This window comes from Phacochoerus africanus, chromosome 12 (assembly GCF_016906955.1).
Source record: "Phacochoerus africanus isolate WHEZ1 chromosome 12, ROS_Pafr_v1, whole genome shotgun sequence".
NCBI classification, from domain to species: domain Eukaryota; kingdom Metazoa; phylum Chordata; class Mammalia; order Artiodactyla; family Suidae; genus Phacochoerus; species Phacochoerus africanus.
In genome coordinates, this window is record NC_062555.1 from 20,354,200 (window position 1) to 20,373,579 (window position 19,380).

At 35.5% G+C, this 19,380-nt stretch overlaps 1 protein-coding gene across 11 annotated transcripts in view; it reads right to left on the reverse strand.

Moving 5' to 3' along the window:
• The window catches only part of CDC42BPA (CDC42 binding protein kinase alpha), a 289,959-nt gene that overhangs the window by 145,150 nt on the left and 125,429 nt on the right, over positions 1-19,380 (reverse strand). For all 11 annotated transcript variants that reach the window (XM_047755429.1, XM_047755428.1, XM_047755424.1 and 8 more), the window contains exon 6: positions 13,091-13,184. In XM_047755429.1, the coding sequence (XP_047611385.1) occupies positions 13,091-13,184 (94 nt within the window). The remainder of the gene's footprint in view (positions 1-13,090; positions 13,185-19,380) is intronic.

The window sequence follows — 19,380 nt, forward strand, 5'->3', positions numbered from 1 at the left end:
TACTACAATGTATTAGGAAAAAAAAATTTTAAGTTAGAAATGTTTATATTTACTTTGAAATGCAATAAGCATTATTTCATAACAAGTACAACTTTGTCATTATCTGAATTTAGCCTCCTTATCCATGTAAGCTAAAATTTCTAAAATTCCCATACCAATCATCTCCAGATTTTATAATACTACAGAATACTATTACAGCTGTTACTTAATTGACTACATTTAGGGTAACAATATGATTTGAAGAACACTGCTACTAACCACAAACTGAATATCTACCTTAGAACATTCTAATTATTAATATTAAAGGTCCAACATTCACATATTAAAAAAGATGTGAGTTTTTTTAACAATTAATCAGAGGGGAAAAGAAAAAACAGAAAAAAACCTGGCCAAAACTATGTGCAACCTGGAGATTATTTTAAAATATCTTAATGAAAACCTAAGGAAATAGATATTAACAATGTCCCACAAACTACTTATTTATTTAAACAATTATACAAGGGGAAAAATATAGCCTTCAAAAAATAAATTCCCAGTAGAGGAGTTCCCGTCGTGACTCAGTGGTTAACAAATCTGACCAGGAACCATGAGGTTGCAGGTTCAATCCCTGGCCTTGTTCAGTGGGTTAAGTAAGGATCCAGTGTTGCCATGTGGTGTAGGTCGCAGACGCGGCTCGGATCCCTCTTGCTGTGGCTCTGGCATAGACCGGCAGCTACAGCTCTGATCCAACCCCTAGTCTGAGAACCTCCATATGCCACAGGAGCGGCTCAAGAAAAGGCAAAAAAAACCCAAAAATTAATTAATTAATTAATTAATTAAAATAAAGTCCCAGTAGAGAAAAACAGTTGGGCATACAATTACGGTAAGTTAGATGTCAATTAGAAAACACCAGCTAAAAAAGATCCTCGGCATATATCCTGTAAGGCACTCCAAAGTGAAAGAAAATCGGCTCTTTATATTTTTAAGAGAACACAGCAAGAAATTTACATTCTCAAGATAAATAATGCCTAATACTCTCAATTTTCTAGACTAAATTATCATTCCTAATAATCATTATAGATCAGACTTTCTCTTAAGCCATAATGAGAATCGGTAATCTGAAAACTCTTCTGCTACAAGCTTTATAAAATAGTAAATAAAATATAACAACCATTTTTAGGTGTGTACATGTATAACACTTGGTTGTACAGAAAAATTATCACAACCTTGTAAATCAACTATACTTCAATAAAACTTTAAAAATGAAATAAAGAAAACTGAAAAATTTTTATAAACACATAAATGAGCATTTAAATAAAGAAACATTCTTAGGGGCCAGTAATCAAGGAAGTATTAGAGCAAGAGTGGTGATTGGGGAATTATTGGTTTGCATTTTCTAGTTACCTGGATTTTAACATATATATAAGGACATGAAGAAAGACCCTGCACTTTCATGAGGTTTGAAATGAGAGGCTGCCCCATATAACCTTTACCCTAAAAGGTATATTCTAAGTGAAAAAGTGAATTATAAAAATCTGCTACTCAGTACATTTTTTGTCTACACTGTGGCTGATCCATGGAAAAAAGTTTCCTCCTTTAGAAATTCATAACTTTAGATTACATAATTCTACCCTTTGGATTTCTAATTCCCAGGGTTTCTGTGATCCAGAAGTTCTCAGGTCAAGAAAAACAAAAACAGTGGCACCAGGTTAGGTGTCTGTAGAAAGCCTGGCATAATGAGGTCAAAACTACCCTGGAGGACATGTGCTCAAACTTGGCCATATATAATTCTCACACATCAAAGCCCACTGAAGATGAGCTTTGATGTGTGAGAAATGAGGAAACATTCCATTTTAAGCAAAAGTCAGAAATCCAAACAATACACTTAGACCTCTCATAATTATCAGTTCCAATTCATGAAATAAATATTTTTAAAAGTATTAAACATATTGAGAAAATCAAAGACATAAGAAAAAGATGAAAAAATTAAAGAGAAGTCCTAGAAATGGAAAAAAACTAGTCATTGAAATAAGATATGAAAAAATAAATACAATCAGATCCACTTCTATACACATCATAGTTAAACTACAGGGCACCAAAGGTAAAATATCTTAAAAACATAAAAGAATAAAGAGATGATCTACCAAGGAATGACAATTAGACTGACGGCTGAATTATTAATACTAACAAGACAGTTGGAAGAAAATGGAATTCTATCTTCAAAGTGATGAGACAAAATAATTGTCAATACTGTGTTCCCTACCTACCTAAATTATAGTACCAACAAGAGGGTTAAATAAAGACGTTTTCATAAAAAGACTGAGTGAACTATCACATATAGACCCTTTCTGTTTAACATTACTAAGGGATATATTTCAGAATCAAGAAATAAACCCAGATGGAAGAATGTGACACTAGAGGCAACTGTGAACAAAGATATTAGTAAAGTTTAACATACATCTAAATTGCCATTAATTGGATAAAATAATAACAAAGAGAAGGAGAAAGAAACAGTAAGGAGTAAGAAGAGGAGGAGGAGCAAGAGAAAAAGGAGATGGAGGAAGAGGAACAACTACTGAAAGATTGAAAACTAAGAACTAAAATAACCAGAAAACAATATGGTACTAAGGGAGCAATTGGGATTAAAATGTTCTAAGTTTCTTGGTTTTCTAATTTTTATTTTATTTTTTATTATTTTTAATCGTGATAAAATACCCATAATATAAAATTTTATTTATAAATTCATAGTTAAGTGGCATTAAGTACATTTACATTGTGGTGTATCCATCACCACCATCCATCTCTAAAACACTTTTCATCTTGCAAAATGGAAAATCTATTAAACAATAACTCCATGACCCCCTCTTCCTAGGCCCTGGCCATTACCACCATACTTTCTATAAATTTGACTACTCTAGGTACCTTATATAAATGAAATTATATAGTATTTGTTCTTTTGTGTCTGGTTCATAACACTGAGCATGTTTTCCAGGTCTATCCATGTTGTAGTGTGTGTAAGAACTTTCTTCTTTTAAAGTTGAATAATATTCCATTGTATGTATCTACCACATTCTCATTATCCATTCACCTGTTGATGGACACCTGAGCTGCTTACATCCCTTGGCTAAGGTTAATAATGGTGCTATGAACATGGGTCAACAAATATCTCTTTGAGACCTGGCTTTAAATTCTATGGAGTACATACCCAGAAGTGGAACTGCTGAATCATATGGTAATTCCATTTTTAGTTTTTTGAAGAACTGCCATACTTTTTTCCATGGTGGCTGTAACATTTTCCAACAGTACACATGGATTCCAATTTTCTCATATCTTTGCCAAAATAGTAGCCATCCATTTAATATTTCATTATGGTTTTGACTTGCATTTCCCCAATGATGAGTCATGTCGAGCATTTTGCCATATGCTTGTTGGCCATTTGTACATCCTTTTAGGAGAAATGTCTTTTCAAGTCCTTTGCTCATTTTAAATTGGATTGTTAATTTGTTACTGAATTGTAGAGTTCTTTATATATTCTGCATATTAACCTCTTAACAGACATAGGATTTGCAACTATCTTCTCCCATTCCATAGCCTGTCTTTTCACTAAGATAACTGTGCCCTTTGACGAACAGAAATTTGTAATGATGGTGTAAATCCAATTTGCCTATTTTTTCCTTTTGTTGCCTATTGTTTTGTGTCATATGCAAGAAATCATTGCCATATCCAATGGCATAAAACCTTCTCTTTCCCCACTGTTTTCTTCCAGGAGTTTTATAGTTTTACCTCTTACATTTAGGTTTTTTGATTCATTCTAAGTTAATTTTTGTATATGGTATAAGATAAGTTTTTTCTTTCATTAGGAATATGGTGGAGTGAGTTCTCATTGTGGTACAGCTGAAATGAATCAGAACAGTATCCATGAGGATGTGGGTTTGATTCCCGGCCCTGCTCAGTGGTTTGGGGATCTGGCATTGCCGTGAGCTGAGGTATAGGTTACAGACGCAGCTAGATCCTGCGTTGCTGTGGCTGTGGCAAAGGCTGGCAGATGTAGCTCCAATTTCGACCCCTAGCCTGGGAACTTCCATATGCCATGGGTGCACCACTAAGAAGCAAAAAAAAAAAAAAAAGGAATATATAGGGGAAATTGACTCTAGACTTGAGATACACAATAAATGTTAAAAATTTAGAGATAAACATTAAAATATTTTAAATAAAATGTATAACTTCCAAAGAAGTAAAGAAAAAAAGATATAAAACTAAATTTGACCAGCCAATAGAAGGCAGGGAAGAAGGGGGGTAGGGGGTGGAGCATGTATGCAAATAAACAAGCAAGACTTATAGTAAATAGCACAAGATACTAGAAATAAACAAACACTTTGATAATAATGAAATTCACCTATCAAAAGACAGTGTTGTCACTACTGGTTAACAAAACAAAAATGAACAGATTTTTTTTTTTAAATCAGCAAAAATCTGTTTAATGCACCTAAACGTAAAGACACAGAAAAGCTAAAAATAAAGGGATGGAAAAGATACACCAGGCATATGTTAAACAAAAGAAAGCTCTATATCTGTCAAATTGGATTCTAAGGGCAAGATGATAAAGATTTTTAAAAATTTATTAACATAATTATAAAAGAAAATACCCTGGAAGAGCAGTCCTGAATATTATGTACCTAACAGCATGACACAAAAGAGTTGTGAGAACATTCATAATAACAAGGGAAAATTAATAAATTCAACATCATAATAAGGATTTTAAATAATAAAAAATAGACCACAAAGAAATAAAACTGACAAGACTTAAAAATTTGAACAACAAAGTTAACAACTTTAATCTTATGGCTGTATATAGAAAGCTGCACCAAAGCTTAGAAAAAATGTATTATTTTCACATAAACATGTAACAGTTATAAAAATTGGCCTGTTACAAAATCAAAAAGCAATTGTGACAAGAGCTAAAAAACTGAAAAGAAACAGATCCACTCTCCAGTAAAAAAAAAAAAAAAAGAAAAGAAAAGAAAAACTTTCTATAAATAACCAAATAAGTAAACAAAATACTATTAATACTAAAGGCACACATCTAAATAATTAATGGACTGGAGAAGAGTTCTAACTAAAGTTGGGAAGTACTTATTAAAATGCTCCATGTCAGGAGCATGCCCGTCGTGGCGCAGTGGTTAACGAATCCGACTAGGAACCATGAGGTTGCGGGTTCGGTCCCTGCCCTTGCTCAGTGGGTTAACGATCCGGCGTTGCTGTGAGCTGTGGTGTAGGTTGCAGACGCGGCTCAGATCCCGCATTGCTGTGGCTCTGGCGTAGGCCGGCGGCTACAGCTCCGATTCAACCTCTAGCCTGGGAACCTCCACATGCCGCGGGAGCGGCCCAAAGAAATAGCAAAAAAAGACAAAAAAAAAAAAACCCTCCATGTCAAAACTTACAAAGGAAAAGTAAAACACAAATAATGTTAGGAATGAAAAAAGGTAAAAACTACACAAGTAACAGAGATTTTAAAGTTAAAAAGACTGCAATTGGAACGTTATGCCAATAAAGTTGGAAACTCAAAGAAAATACACAATTTTCATAGAAAAAAATATAACTTACCAAAACTGACTCAGGAAGAAATAGAAAACCAAAGAGACCTATAACCATTAAAAAATTTGAATCAATAGTATAAAATCTACCTGGAATACAAACAAAATAAAATGAAAAAAACAAAACCTCACCAAAGCAAAGGAGATTCAATTACATAAGAAACAGATAATCCCAGTTTGTTTTGTCTTTTTAGGGCTGCACCCGAGGCATATGTGGGTTCCCAGGCTAGGGGTCTAATCAGAGCTGTAGCCACCAGCCTACACCACAGCCACAGCAATGCGGGATCCGAGACACACCTGCGACCTACACCACAGCTTATGGCAATGCCAGATCCTTAACCCCACTGAGAGAGTCCAGGGATCGGGAAACCGCAACCTTATGGTTCCTAGTCGGATTTGTTTCCACTGCGCTGCTACGACGGGAACTCCCAGATAATCCCAGTATTAAGACTATTCTAGACCAGGAGTTCCCATCGTGGCTGAATGGTTAATGAACCCAACAAGTATCCATGAGGTTGTGGATTTGATCCCTGGCCTCACTCAGTGGGCTACGGATCCCGCGTTGCCATGAGCTGTGGTGTAGGTTGCAGACGTGGCTCGGATCTGGCGTTGCTGTGGCTGTGGTGTAGGCCAGCGGCTGTAGCTCCAATTGGACCCCTAGCCTGGGAACCTCCATATGCCGCAAGTGTGGCCCTAAAATGACCAACAACAACAAAAAAAGACTGTTCTAGACCCAAAATGGGTAAGGGCAGAGGACATGCCTCCCCTGTTCATTTTATAAGGCTAAAGTAATCTAAATATAAAATAAGACAGACAAAGATTTGAAAAGGAAAATTACACTACAATCTTAGACATGATCAATGTCAGGTATGAATCTCAGGCAACAATTCAATATAAAAAGTTAGCATGATCAATCTAACAATTTGTTCAAATATATCAATACAACGTGATAATAAAGTTATGTTTATATTCAAAGAATGGATGATTTAACAGTGGACAATCTATGTCGTTTATCATAATAACAGATTAAAGGAAAAATACCCTAATATCATCTCAATGAATGCAGAAAAATCATCTGTTTACACAATATCAACAACTGTAGGTAGAGCTTCCGTGCATACCCGCTTGCATCTTTCACAAGTGTCCTATCTTAATAAATCTATTTTTTGCCTAAAAAAAAAAAAAAAAAAAAAAAACAGAAAACAAAAAAACAACTGTAACAACAAAATCTTGGTAATCAGAAAAAGAAATTTGCTTAATCTGATGAATATATACCAAAAGCTTACAGCAAACATCACACTTAATTTGAAACTACAGAGAAAATTAATAAAGTCAGGAACAAGACAGAGAAGCTTGCTATTACTACACCTACATTGTGTTGAAGATAACTGACCGCATGAGGAAAAGAACAGCAAAATAACAATGCAAAGTTAGAAGGGACAAAACCCAAAACTGGTCATTGTTTGGAGAAAATAAGATTTTTTTCTATAGGAAAATATACCTATACACATAGAATCTACAAATTATTTTGAACTAATAAGAATGTTTTATTTTATTTTTATTTTTTGTCTTTATAGGGCTGCACCTGTGGCATATGGAGGTTCCCAGGCTATGGGTGAAATCAGAGCTGTAGCTGTCAGCCTACACCATAGCCACAGCAATGAAGGATCCGAGCCAAGTCTGCAACCTACACCACAGCTCACAACACCACCGGATCCTTAACCCACTGATCAAGGTCAGGGATTGAACTTGTGTCCTCATGAGTGGTAGTCAGATTCATTACTGCTAGCCACAACAGGAACGCCTTTATTTTTTATTTTTTCATTTTTATTAAAAAAAAATTTAGTGTGCTTGTTAGTTTCAAAATGAATATACAAAAATCAATTTTAGACTAAAAGAGGAAGGACAAACTATTAAAATGCAAATTTTTAAAAGTTATCCATTTGCAATAGCCAAAAACAAAACAAAACAAAACCATCCATAGGTGCCTAGGAACAAATCTAACAAATAAAGGTAATGTATTTATACTGAACATTATTATAAAACTTCATTAACAGATATAAGAGAAAACCTAAAACAATGAAGAGAGAAACCAAATTAACAGACGGGAAGATTACAGACATAAAATTTCCCCCAATTAATCTCTAAATTCAGTGCAGGTCTACAAGCTTGTATATGTGAAGGAGTATTTCTACATCTATATATATATATATATAGAGTATTTCTACATCTATATATATATATATATTTAAATATATATATATATATTTAAACCAACAATATAATCCTAATAATAATATGGAAAAACAAATGGCCAAGAATAGTCCAAACAATTTTAGAGAAAGAAAAAAAATTACTGCAGGACCTCCCTACCCTCACAGAAACTGACCTCTTACGAAAGTATAGCGATTAAGAGTATCATTTTAATTGAGATATGAGAACCAAAAAGCAACCTGAAACTAAATTTGGAAAGTAATAAAATTTAGGAAAGGTTAAATTGAAGCAACTGCCCGGGTAATAATGATCCACACAAAATCCTAAAATCACATTACTTCCGAGCGCCAGGAATAAACAGAACATCCTAAAACTTACCACGTAAGGGGGAAGGGTATAATAGAAAGATTGAGAATTATAAGGGCATAAGATGTCTCAATAGTAAAATAGAAGACAACAGTAAATTAGAAGCCTTTTCTCTAATTCTAAGAATAAAATAATTTCAAATCTATAATGCTGTGTTCGGTCTAGACAAAGTATCAATCAAGTATGAGAGTAGAAATGAAGGCCTTTTCTAGGCATGTAAGGTTATGAAATATTTACTTCTAATAGAACCTTTCTCAGGTAGCTAAGACCAAATGAGAAAGAAGACAGGGATCCAGGGACAGAGGATCCAATACTAGAGAGTGACACAGGAATCCATGACGATGACCTAAGTAATTCTAGGATGACCGTCCTGCAGTGAGCCTAGAGGACCGTCTAGATGAGAAGAGCGTATGCAAGCCTACAGGCAAAAGAGACACTGAGTTATTCACTGTGTTTGGGATAGAAAGGAATTGCTCAATTCCTTAATGGAGTTTGTGGATAAATCAGCAAGAATTACACGGAAAACTAAACAAAGCCAAGGGGTCACTTACTCCAGGGAAAACAAAGAGTTGTTCAAGAGAAGAAATGTAATTAAACTGCATTGTACAGCTATGAATGATATTTGTATAATCATAATAAAAACTGAACAGGATTTAATGAAAGATCATGTGACAATTACAACGCTGGGAAGATAGAGAGGGGGTGTAAGGGTTGGTTGAAATGGCTGTAGGAGAACTGAATCCTTATTTTCCATGGTAGGAAAGAGGAAATATCTAAAACTAATCAAGTGAGAGTAGCATGAATACGGTAATAAAAAATACGTAAGTAAAAGAAACAACAGAAGGAAGAGCTAAGAAAGGGCTGTCTGCCTGTATAAAGTAGACTTGGAGGTGGGAAGAACTAGGACAAAGGAATGCTGTGTTTTGTGGTAAGTCTTCCTAAAATTGGGGAAACTCACACAGAAACAAACAGTACTCAGTGCATTCTGGAAGACACAGGGATTTAGAGGGTCGGACATCAGACTCCAGGGGAGCAGCCTCAACCTGGAGTCTAAAGGGCTTATAACACGCAGGGCTGGGGAAATATGAGCTCTTCCCCTGGAATTCTTTTTCAGTGTAGCTCTCTCCTCTCCAGAATTGTGGGCCACAACTTCCTGATGCCACAGCCTCTCTGACTTTCTCAACACAGCAGGACCACCATGCTATTGGCACTGACCACTTCCCACTCTGTACTTTACACACATGTAGCATAACTCCATACACCAGTCTTACGCTCGTGTGACTAAACTGTCATAACTTTTACCTCTACCTAGGTCATAAGCTCCATATTACGTTATTTTTATTCTCAATAGCCAGATGCTTTTGAGGTAAATTTAAAAAGAAAGAATAGAGTCTTTTTTATCTTATAAATCTTTTTTTTTTTCTTTTTTGCTATTTCTTGGGCTGCTCATGGAGGCATATGGAGGTTCCCAGGCTAGGGGTCCAATTGGAGCTGTAACCACTGGCCTACGCCAGAGCCACAGCAACATGGGATCCGAGCCGTGTCTGCAACCTACACCACAGCTCACAGCAACACTGGATCATTAACCCACTGAGCAAGGGCAGGGATCGAACCCATAACCTCATGGTTCCTAGTCGGATTTGTTAACCACTGAGCCACGATGGGAACTCCTTTATCTTATAAATCTTATTTAACATATCTGATACTCTTTCTCACAAAGATCTAAGTATCCAAATGGTATCATTTCCTTTGATATGAAGAACATTCTTTAGCATCTAGCCCTCTTTCATTTATCTGAAAATGTCTTTAATTCACCTTCATTTTTGAGGAGTATTTGTGTTTGATATAGAATTCCTGGTTTACAGATTTTTTTTTTTAAGTCCTTTAAAGAATTCCATGATTTCTGATTAGAGGTCAGTAGTTATTTTTACCATTTTTCCATAGCATGCAATGTGTTTTTTCTTCATCTGGCTGTTTTGTTTGTTTTGTTTTTTTTGCTGTGCCTGCAGCCTGTGGAAGTTTCCAGGCCAGGGATCAAACCCGCACCATGGCAGTGACCTGAGCCACTGCAGTGACAACAATGGATCTTTAATCTGCTCAACCACAAAGGAACTCCTCATTAAAAAAAAAAATTTTTTTTTAATTTTTAGCAGTTTAATTATGATGTGGCCAGGTGTAGTTCCTTTTATAACCTTGAGAAACACTAGGATTCTCAAGAGTTTTTTCCCATCACATTTGGTAAGGTTGAGCTATGAATTCTACAAATGTTTTCTGTCACTATCTCAGTTTTACCTAGGATTCTAATTATATGAATCCCTGAGCCTAAACTAATTTTGCTTCAGTCTTTACCTCTCTGTTCTTCACATTGTTCCATCTCTATTAATCTGTCCTCAAAATTCAGTGGCTCTTTCTTTTCTCACTTCTAATCCAGTTAACCTCCTCCTGTGAATTTTTTATTTCAGTTAGTATAATTTTCAAGTTCTGTAAGATCCACTGGGTTAATTTTTCTGCTGAGATTTCCTTATCTGTATAATCCTTAAGACTATTACCTTCCTTTAATTCCTTAAACATATTTATGATAGTTTTATTAAGTCTCTTTCTGGCAACTCCAACATCTGTGCTACGCAGGTTTCTACTGACTGCTTTTATTTTTTAATTCTGTATTACAATTTCTTACCTTACCCTCTATTTTTGTTTGGAAGTGATTTTTGCTTGAATGCTGTTCACTGTCAATAAGACATTCAGACAGAATGAATTCTGCTTTCTTCCTCTGAAGAATATTAATACTTCTTTAAGCAAATTAAAAAAAAAAATACTAACTGATCTCCTTGAACATAGGCTGGTTTACAGTTATGCCTTTTAAGGGCGATTTATAGAAAACTTGAGATTCATGTCAAGCTCCTCCATTTGGAGGACTACTTTCAAACTCTGTTCATCTCATCAGGGTTTAGATTTAAGCTGTTAGATAGGTTTAGAGTATGCCTTACATGCTACTTATCTAGCTCTTCAGGGCCAATATCCTAATGTCTGCCAGCACTGTCTCCCCTCCAGCACTGCTTGATTTCAGGTAATGTGTTTAATTTTCAAAAGAATAGCATCTACTAACTGGTAACTCTTATATGCTCTTATACAGTTGGCCTTCCATATCTGCTGGTTTCACATTTGCAAATTCTACCAACTGTGGATGAAAAATCTTTAAAAAAAATTTTTCCAGAAAGTTCCAGAAAGCAAAACTTGAATTTATTACACCCTGGCAACTACTTACACAGCATTTATGTTCTATTTGCAACTACTTATATAGCATTTACATTGTATTAGAAATTATCAGTAATTAATGATTTAAAGTATACAGGAGGATGCATATATGCAAACACCACATCATTTTATATAAGGAACTTGAGCATCTGTAGATTTTACTATCCATTGTGGGGGTCAGGGGAAGGAGATCCTAGAACCAATCCCCCACGGATGCCAAGATACAAATGTACTACATAACATATACAGCCCAAGCATCATGAGAAAGCCCCATATGGCTATTTAGGCCCTCTCTCTGCACAACTGCCTCCTTTCTAATGCCAAGCCATGTAGATTCCAGCTGTCTCAGATAACCCAACTGTCATCTCTTCCTCCTCAGCTCTGTAAGACTGTTAAACTCTGCTTTACCTCTAGCTTTCTGCATCAAGAGTCAGCAAACTATGCCAATCCTGGAAAGCGGTGAGGCATATCTCATGAATTCATTTCTCAGGGATAACAGTCTTGTGTTGTCTATTGTCCACTGCCTAAAAACAGCTGTCTCAAATAATGCATCCAGTTTTATAGTTATTTATAGTGAAAGGACGATTTGGTATCAATTACTCCCTCCATTTGGTGAGAGGCAGAAGTCACATAATCTTCCTTAAAAAGGTTATCGCTTTAGGGAGTTCCCATTGTGGCTCATCAGCAACAAACCCTATTACTATCCATGAGGAGGCAGGTTCAATCCCTGGCCTTGCTCAGTGGGTTAAGGATCTGGTATTGCCATGAGCTGCAATGTAAGTCACAGATGTGGCTTGGATCTGGAATTGCTGTGGTTGTGGCATAGGCCAGAAGCTAGAGCTCCAATTTGACCCCTAGGATGGCAATTTCCATATGCTGCAGGTGCAGCCCTAAAAAGACCACAAAAAAAAAAAAAGTTATCTCCTTAGGACAAATTTAAATATTTAGAAGTCAAATTACTGGTCCAGAATAATGCGACATTTTGTGGCCTTTGGAATACATTATATTAAATTACTCTGCAACAAGTTTCTGCCAATTAATATATATTTGGATCTCTACTATACAGCCAGGAAATTGAGGTATATATACAACAATAAAAACAACAATAATAAAAACAAAAGCAAATAGGGAATAAAACTGGGGCATGTAAACTCTTAAGTGAAAGAATATAATGGAGGGGCCTACGGCTAGCAAAACTAAAGCAAAAGGTGACATAAAACTGAATCAATGCTTTCGGATAAAAGCAATCACTTGTTGAACATTGTCAGGAAAACTAGACAACTAGCTAAGAAAGATAAAAGAAAAAATGAAGAAAGAGTTGCATTTCCTTTTTTCCACGTAGCATTTATTTTCTTCACTCCTCCAAAACTGCAAGAATATCTCTAGTTATATAAACAGTGCAGCTAAAGAAGGAACAAACAAGAGTCTCAAAAAGGCATAGTGTATCAATCTGAAAATCATTAACATAAGCAGTTGAAAATGGTATATGACTTTTTAATAGACAAGCCCTATCATGAGTAAGTATGCCTAAATGTCTTCATGGAAGGAAACGGAACACAGAAAAACAAATGGATGAATGGATGTTTGATAGATAACATATATATAGTTGATTCCTAAAACAGATAAAGAAGACAAGCAGCTAGGGAAATATCTGTGGGTAAATAAGATTCATCTTTATTTACCGTTCCATCTTCCATCAGCTTCAGACAAGAACCAAAATCTGCTAACCGAATATGTCCATTCATATCCATTAATATATTATCAGGTTTGATGTCTCTGAAAAAACAGATACATTCAATTTTTAGTTGGGAAAAATAAATACAGTTACTTGGTAAGATACCATTTTGTCTGAAAATCTCAACCTCTTTTAAAATTAATACTCTAAGAACATATATATATATTTAGACTGTTTCTTTATGGATAGAAATCCTAGCTCTGAACCATACTAAACTTTAACACATGCAATTTCAATGTTTTGAAGATTAAAAGTACCATGGTAATTTTCATTTGGGTTAAATTAATCTTACCATCTTTCCTTTAGATTTGCACAGATTCCAGTGTGACCATGATAGGCCTACTTTCTGCATATAGAGAAGAGCCATAATTACTCGATACCCACAAAACGCACTACCTTCTAGCCCATAAGACTGAACAGGGAAAGATATATGCCTAGACCCTGAACATTAATGTAGATAAATTTTCAGCTATTGTGGATCACGACAATACAAAAAGAACTGCTTCATAAAGCTGATTTGAAAAACAGCTGAAACAATCAGGAGTTCTGTCGCGGCTCAGTGGTTAACGAATCCAACTAGGAACGATGAAGTTGCAGGTTCGATCCCTGGCCTTTCTCAGTGGGTTAAGGATCTGACGTTGCCATGAGCTGTGGTGTAGGTCGCAGACGCTGCTCGGATCCTGAGTTGCTGTGGCTGTGGCGTAGGCCAGTGGTTACAGCTCACATTCGACCCCTAGCCTGGGAACCTCCATATGAGCGGGAAGCGGCCCTAGAAAAGGCAAAAAGACCAAGAGACCAAAAAAAAAAAAAAGAAAAGAAAAAATCGAAAAGAAAACCAGCTTAAACAATTAATAGTGATCTTTATTATATAAAGCTATTTATAGATGTTAGGTCAAAGGCTTGTAAGATATCCAAATCTAATTAATGACAAACTAAATCACGCCAGCTTTTGCATTTGTTTCTACATTTGAATCACAAAAAATGTTGCAAACCTTTGTAGTAGCTACTCCACTACAAGCGCAGAGTTCAGCAGTTCTGACCTATTCGGCCCTTTATAGAAAAAGTTTGCTGACTCCTGTTGTAGATGGTTACTTAACAGAGAAAACAACAACCTATATAAGAAATTGGCATCATAATCCTCAATATTTGAATTTAAAACTCTCAATTACCAGAAATGCTATACTAAGAAAAGATTTTCTGTTGTTTAGAAACATCAAAGAAGTACACTTTAGTGCTGGAAAGAATCTTAGAAATTACCTAGATCATTTTTATCTGAGGAGAAAACTATTTTATTCTTTTTTATTTACTCAATGAATTTTATTACACTTAGAATTGTATGATGGATTATTCTTAATTTTTAAAAATGTTAAGCTAGGAGTTCCTGTCATGGCTCGGCAGTTAACAAATCCAACTAGGAACCATGAGGTTGCGGGTTCGATCCCTAGCTTCGCTCAGTGGGTTAAGGATCTGGCATTGCCGTGAGCCGTGGTGTAGGTCACAGACACGGCTCCGATCTGGTGTTGCTTTGGCTGTAGTGTAGGCCAGCAGCTACAGCTCCAATTGGACCCCTAGCCTAAGAATCTCTATATGCCACAGCCATAGAAAAGACAAAAAAAAAATTAAGCTATATAATCATACATAATAGGTACTGGTAGATTTCTCAGATTTTAAAGGAGATTAAAGGAACTACAAAGACAGGATTATGAACATCAATAATATTTGTGGCTATGTAAAAAATAGGAAATATTAAACAATAAGAAATAAATTGTACTTATATACTTATAATAATTAATAATTGATGAAATGGAAAATATTTAGAGACATTATTGATAGTTCTAACACTCCCCAAGTATCTCACTACCCTTGCTGACACCATCTCCTTCCTCCAATCACCAGAGGTTAGCAACCCCAATCCTGAATTTGGTGTTTACTCTATCCATGCATATTTTATATTATTAGCACATACATATGCATTCAGAAGACTACATAAAGTATTTTCCTGAATATCTTTAAAGTTTATAACTGCTACCAAACTGTGTGTAATAGTCTTTTGCAAATAGGTTTTATTCTAATATTATGCTTCTAAAATTTACCCATGTTGATACATACTATTCTAGTTCATTAATCTAAATACTACATGGAATATTTTCTTACATATATAATTTATCTATTTTCCTGATTATGGAATTTAGAGTGTTTCTAACAATTTTAGATTGATTTAGATGTTTATTTTGCTGTTACACAAAATCTGAGATGAATATTTTTATAAATATCTCCGTATACTCACATGGGAACACTTCCTCTGGCTATTTAAAAGTGGAACTGCTATGATAAAAGACCTGTACATCTTCAACCTTACTAGCAGAATTACTAGTAAGATTAAGATTCTTCTTCTTTTTTTTTTGTATACTATCAATGGTCATCCTAGATTCCTCTTCTATAAAACACCAGTTAAAATCCCTTGCCATTTTCTTTTTCTTTTGTCTTTTTTTTTTTTTCAGGGCCACGCCCATGGCATACGGAGGTTCCCAGGCTAGGGGTCCAATCAGAGCTGTTGCTGCTGGCCTATGCCACAGCCGCAGCCACACCAGATCTGAGCCACGCCTGCAACCTCCACCACAGCTCATGGCAATGCTGGATCCTTAACCCACTGAGCAAGGCCAGGGATTGAACCTGCAACCTCATGGTTCCTAGTCAGATTCGTTTCTGCTGCACCACGACAGGAACTCCCTATTTTCTTATACAGTGTATGTTCTTTGTTTTTTGGTTATTCTTTAGGAAGTCTGTTTACTCAAATTTAGGTACAGGTGCTACAAATCCCTTCCCCCACAATGTGGGCTTGTTTTTCCACATTGTTTATAGTGTCTTTCTTATTTGTAAAAAAGTATTTAATGCTAATGCAATGTTGCAACTTATAATTTGTGTTTTTTTATCTTTTTACTTTTTTCAGCTTCACTGAGAAATATACAACAAATAAAACTGTAATATATTTAAAGTATACAACATGATGATTAATTCAATATACATATTATACATTGTGAAAGGATTCCCACCATTGAGTTAACACATCCATCATCTCACCTCATGTATCATTTTGGAGTCTTGTTTTGTTTTGTTGGTGCGAACACTTAAGTTCTACTCGCTCAGCAATACAATATTATCAACTACAATCACCATACTATATATTAGCCCCTCAGATCTTATTCATCTTATAACTTAAAGTCTATACCCTTTTATGAACCTTTCCCTATTTCCCATACCCCAACCCCTGTCAACCATCATTCTACTATCATAATTTCTATTATTTTGTCCTAAGAAATCTCCCTTATCTTCTCCTCCCACGGGTCATAAGGATAGTGTTCTATATTTCATAGGTTTTAATGCTTTAGTTTTCACTACAAGTCTTCAATCTCCCTGGAATTAATTTTGTGTCTAGTGTGAGATAAAAGCCATACTATATTTATTTTTGTCCCAATACTATTTATTGAATGACATCCTTTCACTCCACTGAATGCTAAAACCATCTATGTCATAAATCAGATGGATCTGTTTCAGGATTTCCCATGCAATTTCACTGGACAGTCTTTAGAAAGGGATCCTATTAATTGCCAGGACAATAGGTATGAACTAGATCTATCTCAGGCAAACAGAGATATAGTCACTCTTATCTAAATAACAATAAAATGGACAAACTCTTACAAACGTACAATCTTCCAAGACTGAACCAGAAAGAAATAGAAAATATGAATAGACCAATCACAAGCAATAAAATTGAAACTGTGCTATAATGGAAAAAAATAAAAATCATTTAAAGAAAAAAGACAGCTATAATGGGGAAAAAAATCACTTAAAGAATAAATAAATAAATAAAATTGAAACTGTGATTTTAAAACTTCCAACAAACCAAAGCCCAGGTCCAAAAAGTTGCAGAGGTAGAATCATTCCCAAGCTCATTCTATGAGGCCATCACCCTGATACCAAAACCAGACTATGATACCACAAAAAATGAAAATTACAGGCCCGTATCACTGGTGAATACAGTTGCAAAAATTCTCAACAGAATACTAGGAAACTGAGTCCAGTAATACAGTAAAAAGATCATACACCATGATCAAGTGGGATTTATCCCATGGATGCAAGGATTCTTCAATATCTGCAAAATCAATCTGTATGATACACATTAACAAGTTGAAGAATAAAAACTTTATGATCATCTCAATAAATACAGAAAAAGCTTCTAAAAAAATTCAACACCAATTTATAATAAAACTCTCCAGAAAGTGGGCATAGGCAGAACCTACCTCAACATAATAAAAAAAGCCATATATAACAAACCCACAGCTAACATCATTCTCAATGGTGGAAAAGCTAAAAGTGGTTCTGCTAAGATCAGCAACATGACAAGGATGTCCTCGCTCACCACTTTATTCTTTTTTTTTTTGTCTTTTGTTGTTGTTGTTGTTGTTGTTGCTATTTCTTGGGCTGCTCCCACAGCATATGGAGGTTCCCAGGCTGGGGGTTGAATCGGAGCTGTAGCCACCGGCCTACGCCAGAGCCACAGCAACGCAGAATCCGAGCCGCGTCTGCAACCCACACCACAGCTCACGGCAACGCCGGATCGTTAACCCACTGAGCAAGGGCAGGGACTGAACCCGAAACCTCATGGTTCCTAGTCGGATTCGTTAACCACTGCGCCACGACGGGAACTCCACCACTTTTAATCACATAGTTTTGGAAGCCCTATCCACAGCAATCAGAGTAGAGATTTTCTTTCTCGAGTTACTGTGGCTGTATCCCACATTCGGCTGCCGAGTACTTTCATTTTCTCGTTGCTGCTCTAAATATTTTGTGATTTCCACTGTGATTTTCCTTCTACCCAGACTTGCAAAGAATGCATTTCAAAGGTTCAAAACATATGGACTATTTTTTAGTTTTGTTTTGATTTAACTCTATTTATTCACTCATATGGAGGGATAAAACATTTATTTTGTTGAAAATAAAAATAGAAAAGGCAAACACTTGAAAAATTTTCTCTCAGACCTTCCATCCATCCACTCAGTTCCAGCGCTGCCTCAAATTATTATTGTTAATTCATTCCTTAACCATCCTTTTAAAGTTTTCTTTATGTATACATAAGCAAATAAAAATATATTAATTTTACACAGATGGTATACTATGCACATCAATCTGCATACTTCTTTCTTAATTTACAACAAACACTGGAGCCATATCAAAACAAAGCCTCATACTTCTTCTCAGTATTCTATTGTATGACTATGACATAATTGAGTTAACTTGTTTGATGTTGATAAATACTTGAGTTTTTTCCAATCTTCTCATGAAAAACTTTGTACATATATCATTTCCACATATGTGGAGCTTGCAGTCAGAAGCTTCATGCATTTGCAACTGTGATAGGTATATCCAAACGCTCTTCATTTATTTGAGCCAATTTACATTCCCATGAGCACCCTTGAGACTGCTGACTGCCCTACAGCTCCACACTCAGAAGTCAAATATTTGGACCTATGGCCCATTTTACAGGTGAAAAGCAATAGTTATGACGTGTATTTTCTGTATTATCAGTGTTAACCACCCTTTCATATATTTAGAAATGCCTTTTGCCTTTTTTTCCGTGACATTGTGGTCTTTTTATCGATTCCAGGAATTCTTTACATATTAGGAAGAGTACTCCTGTGCCCATGATTTGAGTTGCAAGTCCTTTTCTCGAGGTGAACATCTGTCTTTGGACTTTGTTTATGAACTTTTCCTCCCATATAGCCTTTTGATGCATATGTTCAATTTATCAATGTTTTATGATTTTGTGGATTTTGAGTCATAATTAGAAAGGCGTTACCCTCATCAATATTATAAAGGAATTCCTCTATGTTTCATTTCCATGGGAGCACTTTTACTTTTTATTTTTTTGCACTTCAACGTTTAATCCATTTGGAATTCTTCCTGGTATACCATAAAAAGCATGATCCAATTCTATTTTTTCCACATACCATTTACTGAACTTCTTATTTGAGTTGCAACTTCATCAGATGTTAATGCAGCTAAGTATTTGGATCTATTATAAGACTTTCAACTTGGTTCCACTGTCTGTCTCTACATATAGTAGTAATATATATATATATATTTTGTCTTTTGTCTTTTTTGTTGTTGTTGTTGTTGTTGCTATTTCTTGGGCCGCTCCCGCGGCATATGGAGGTTCCCAGGCTAGGGGTTGAATCG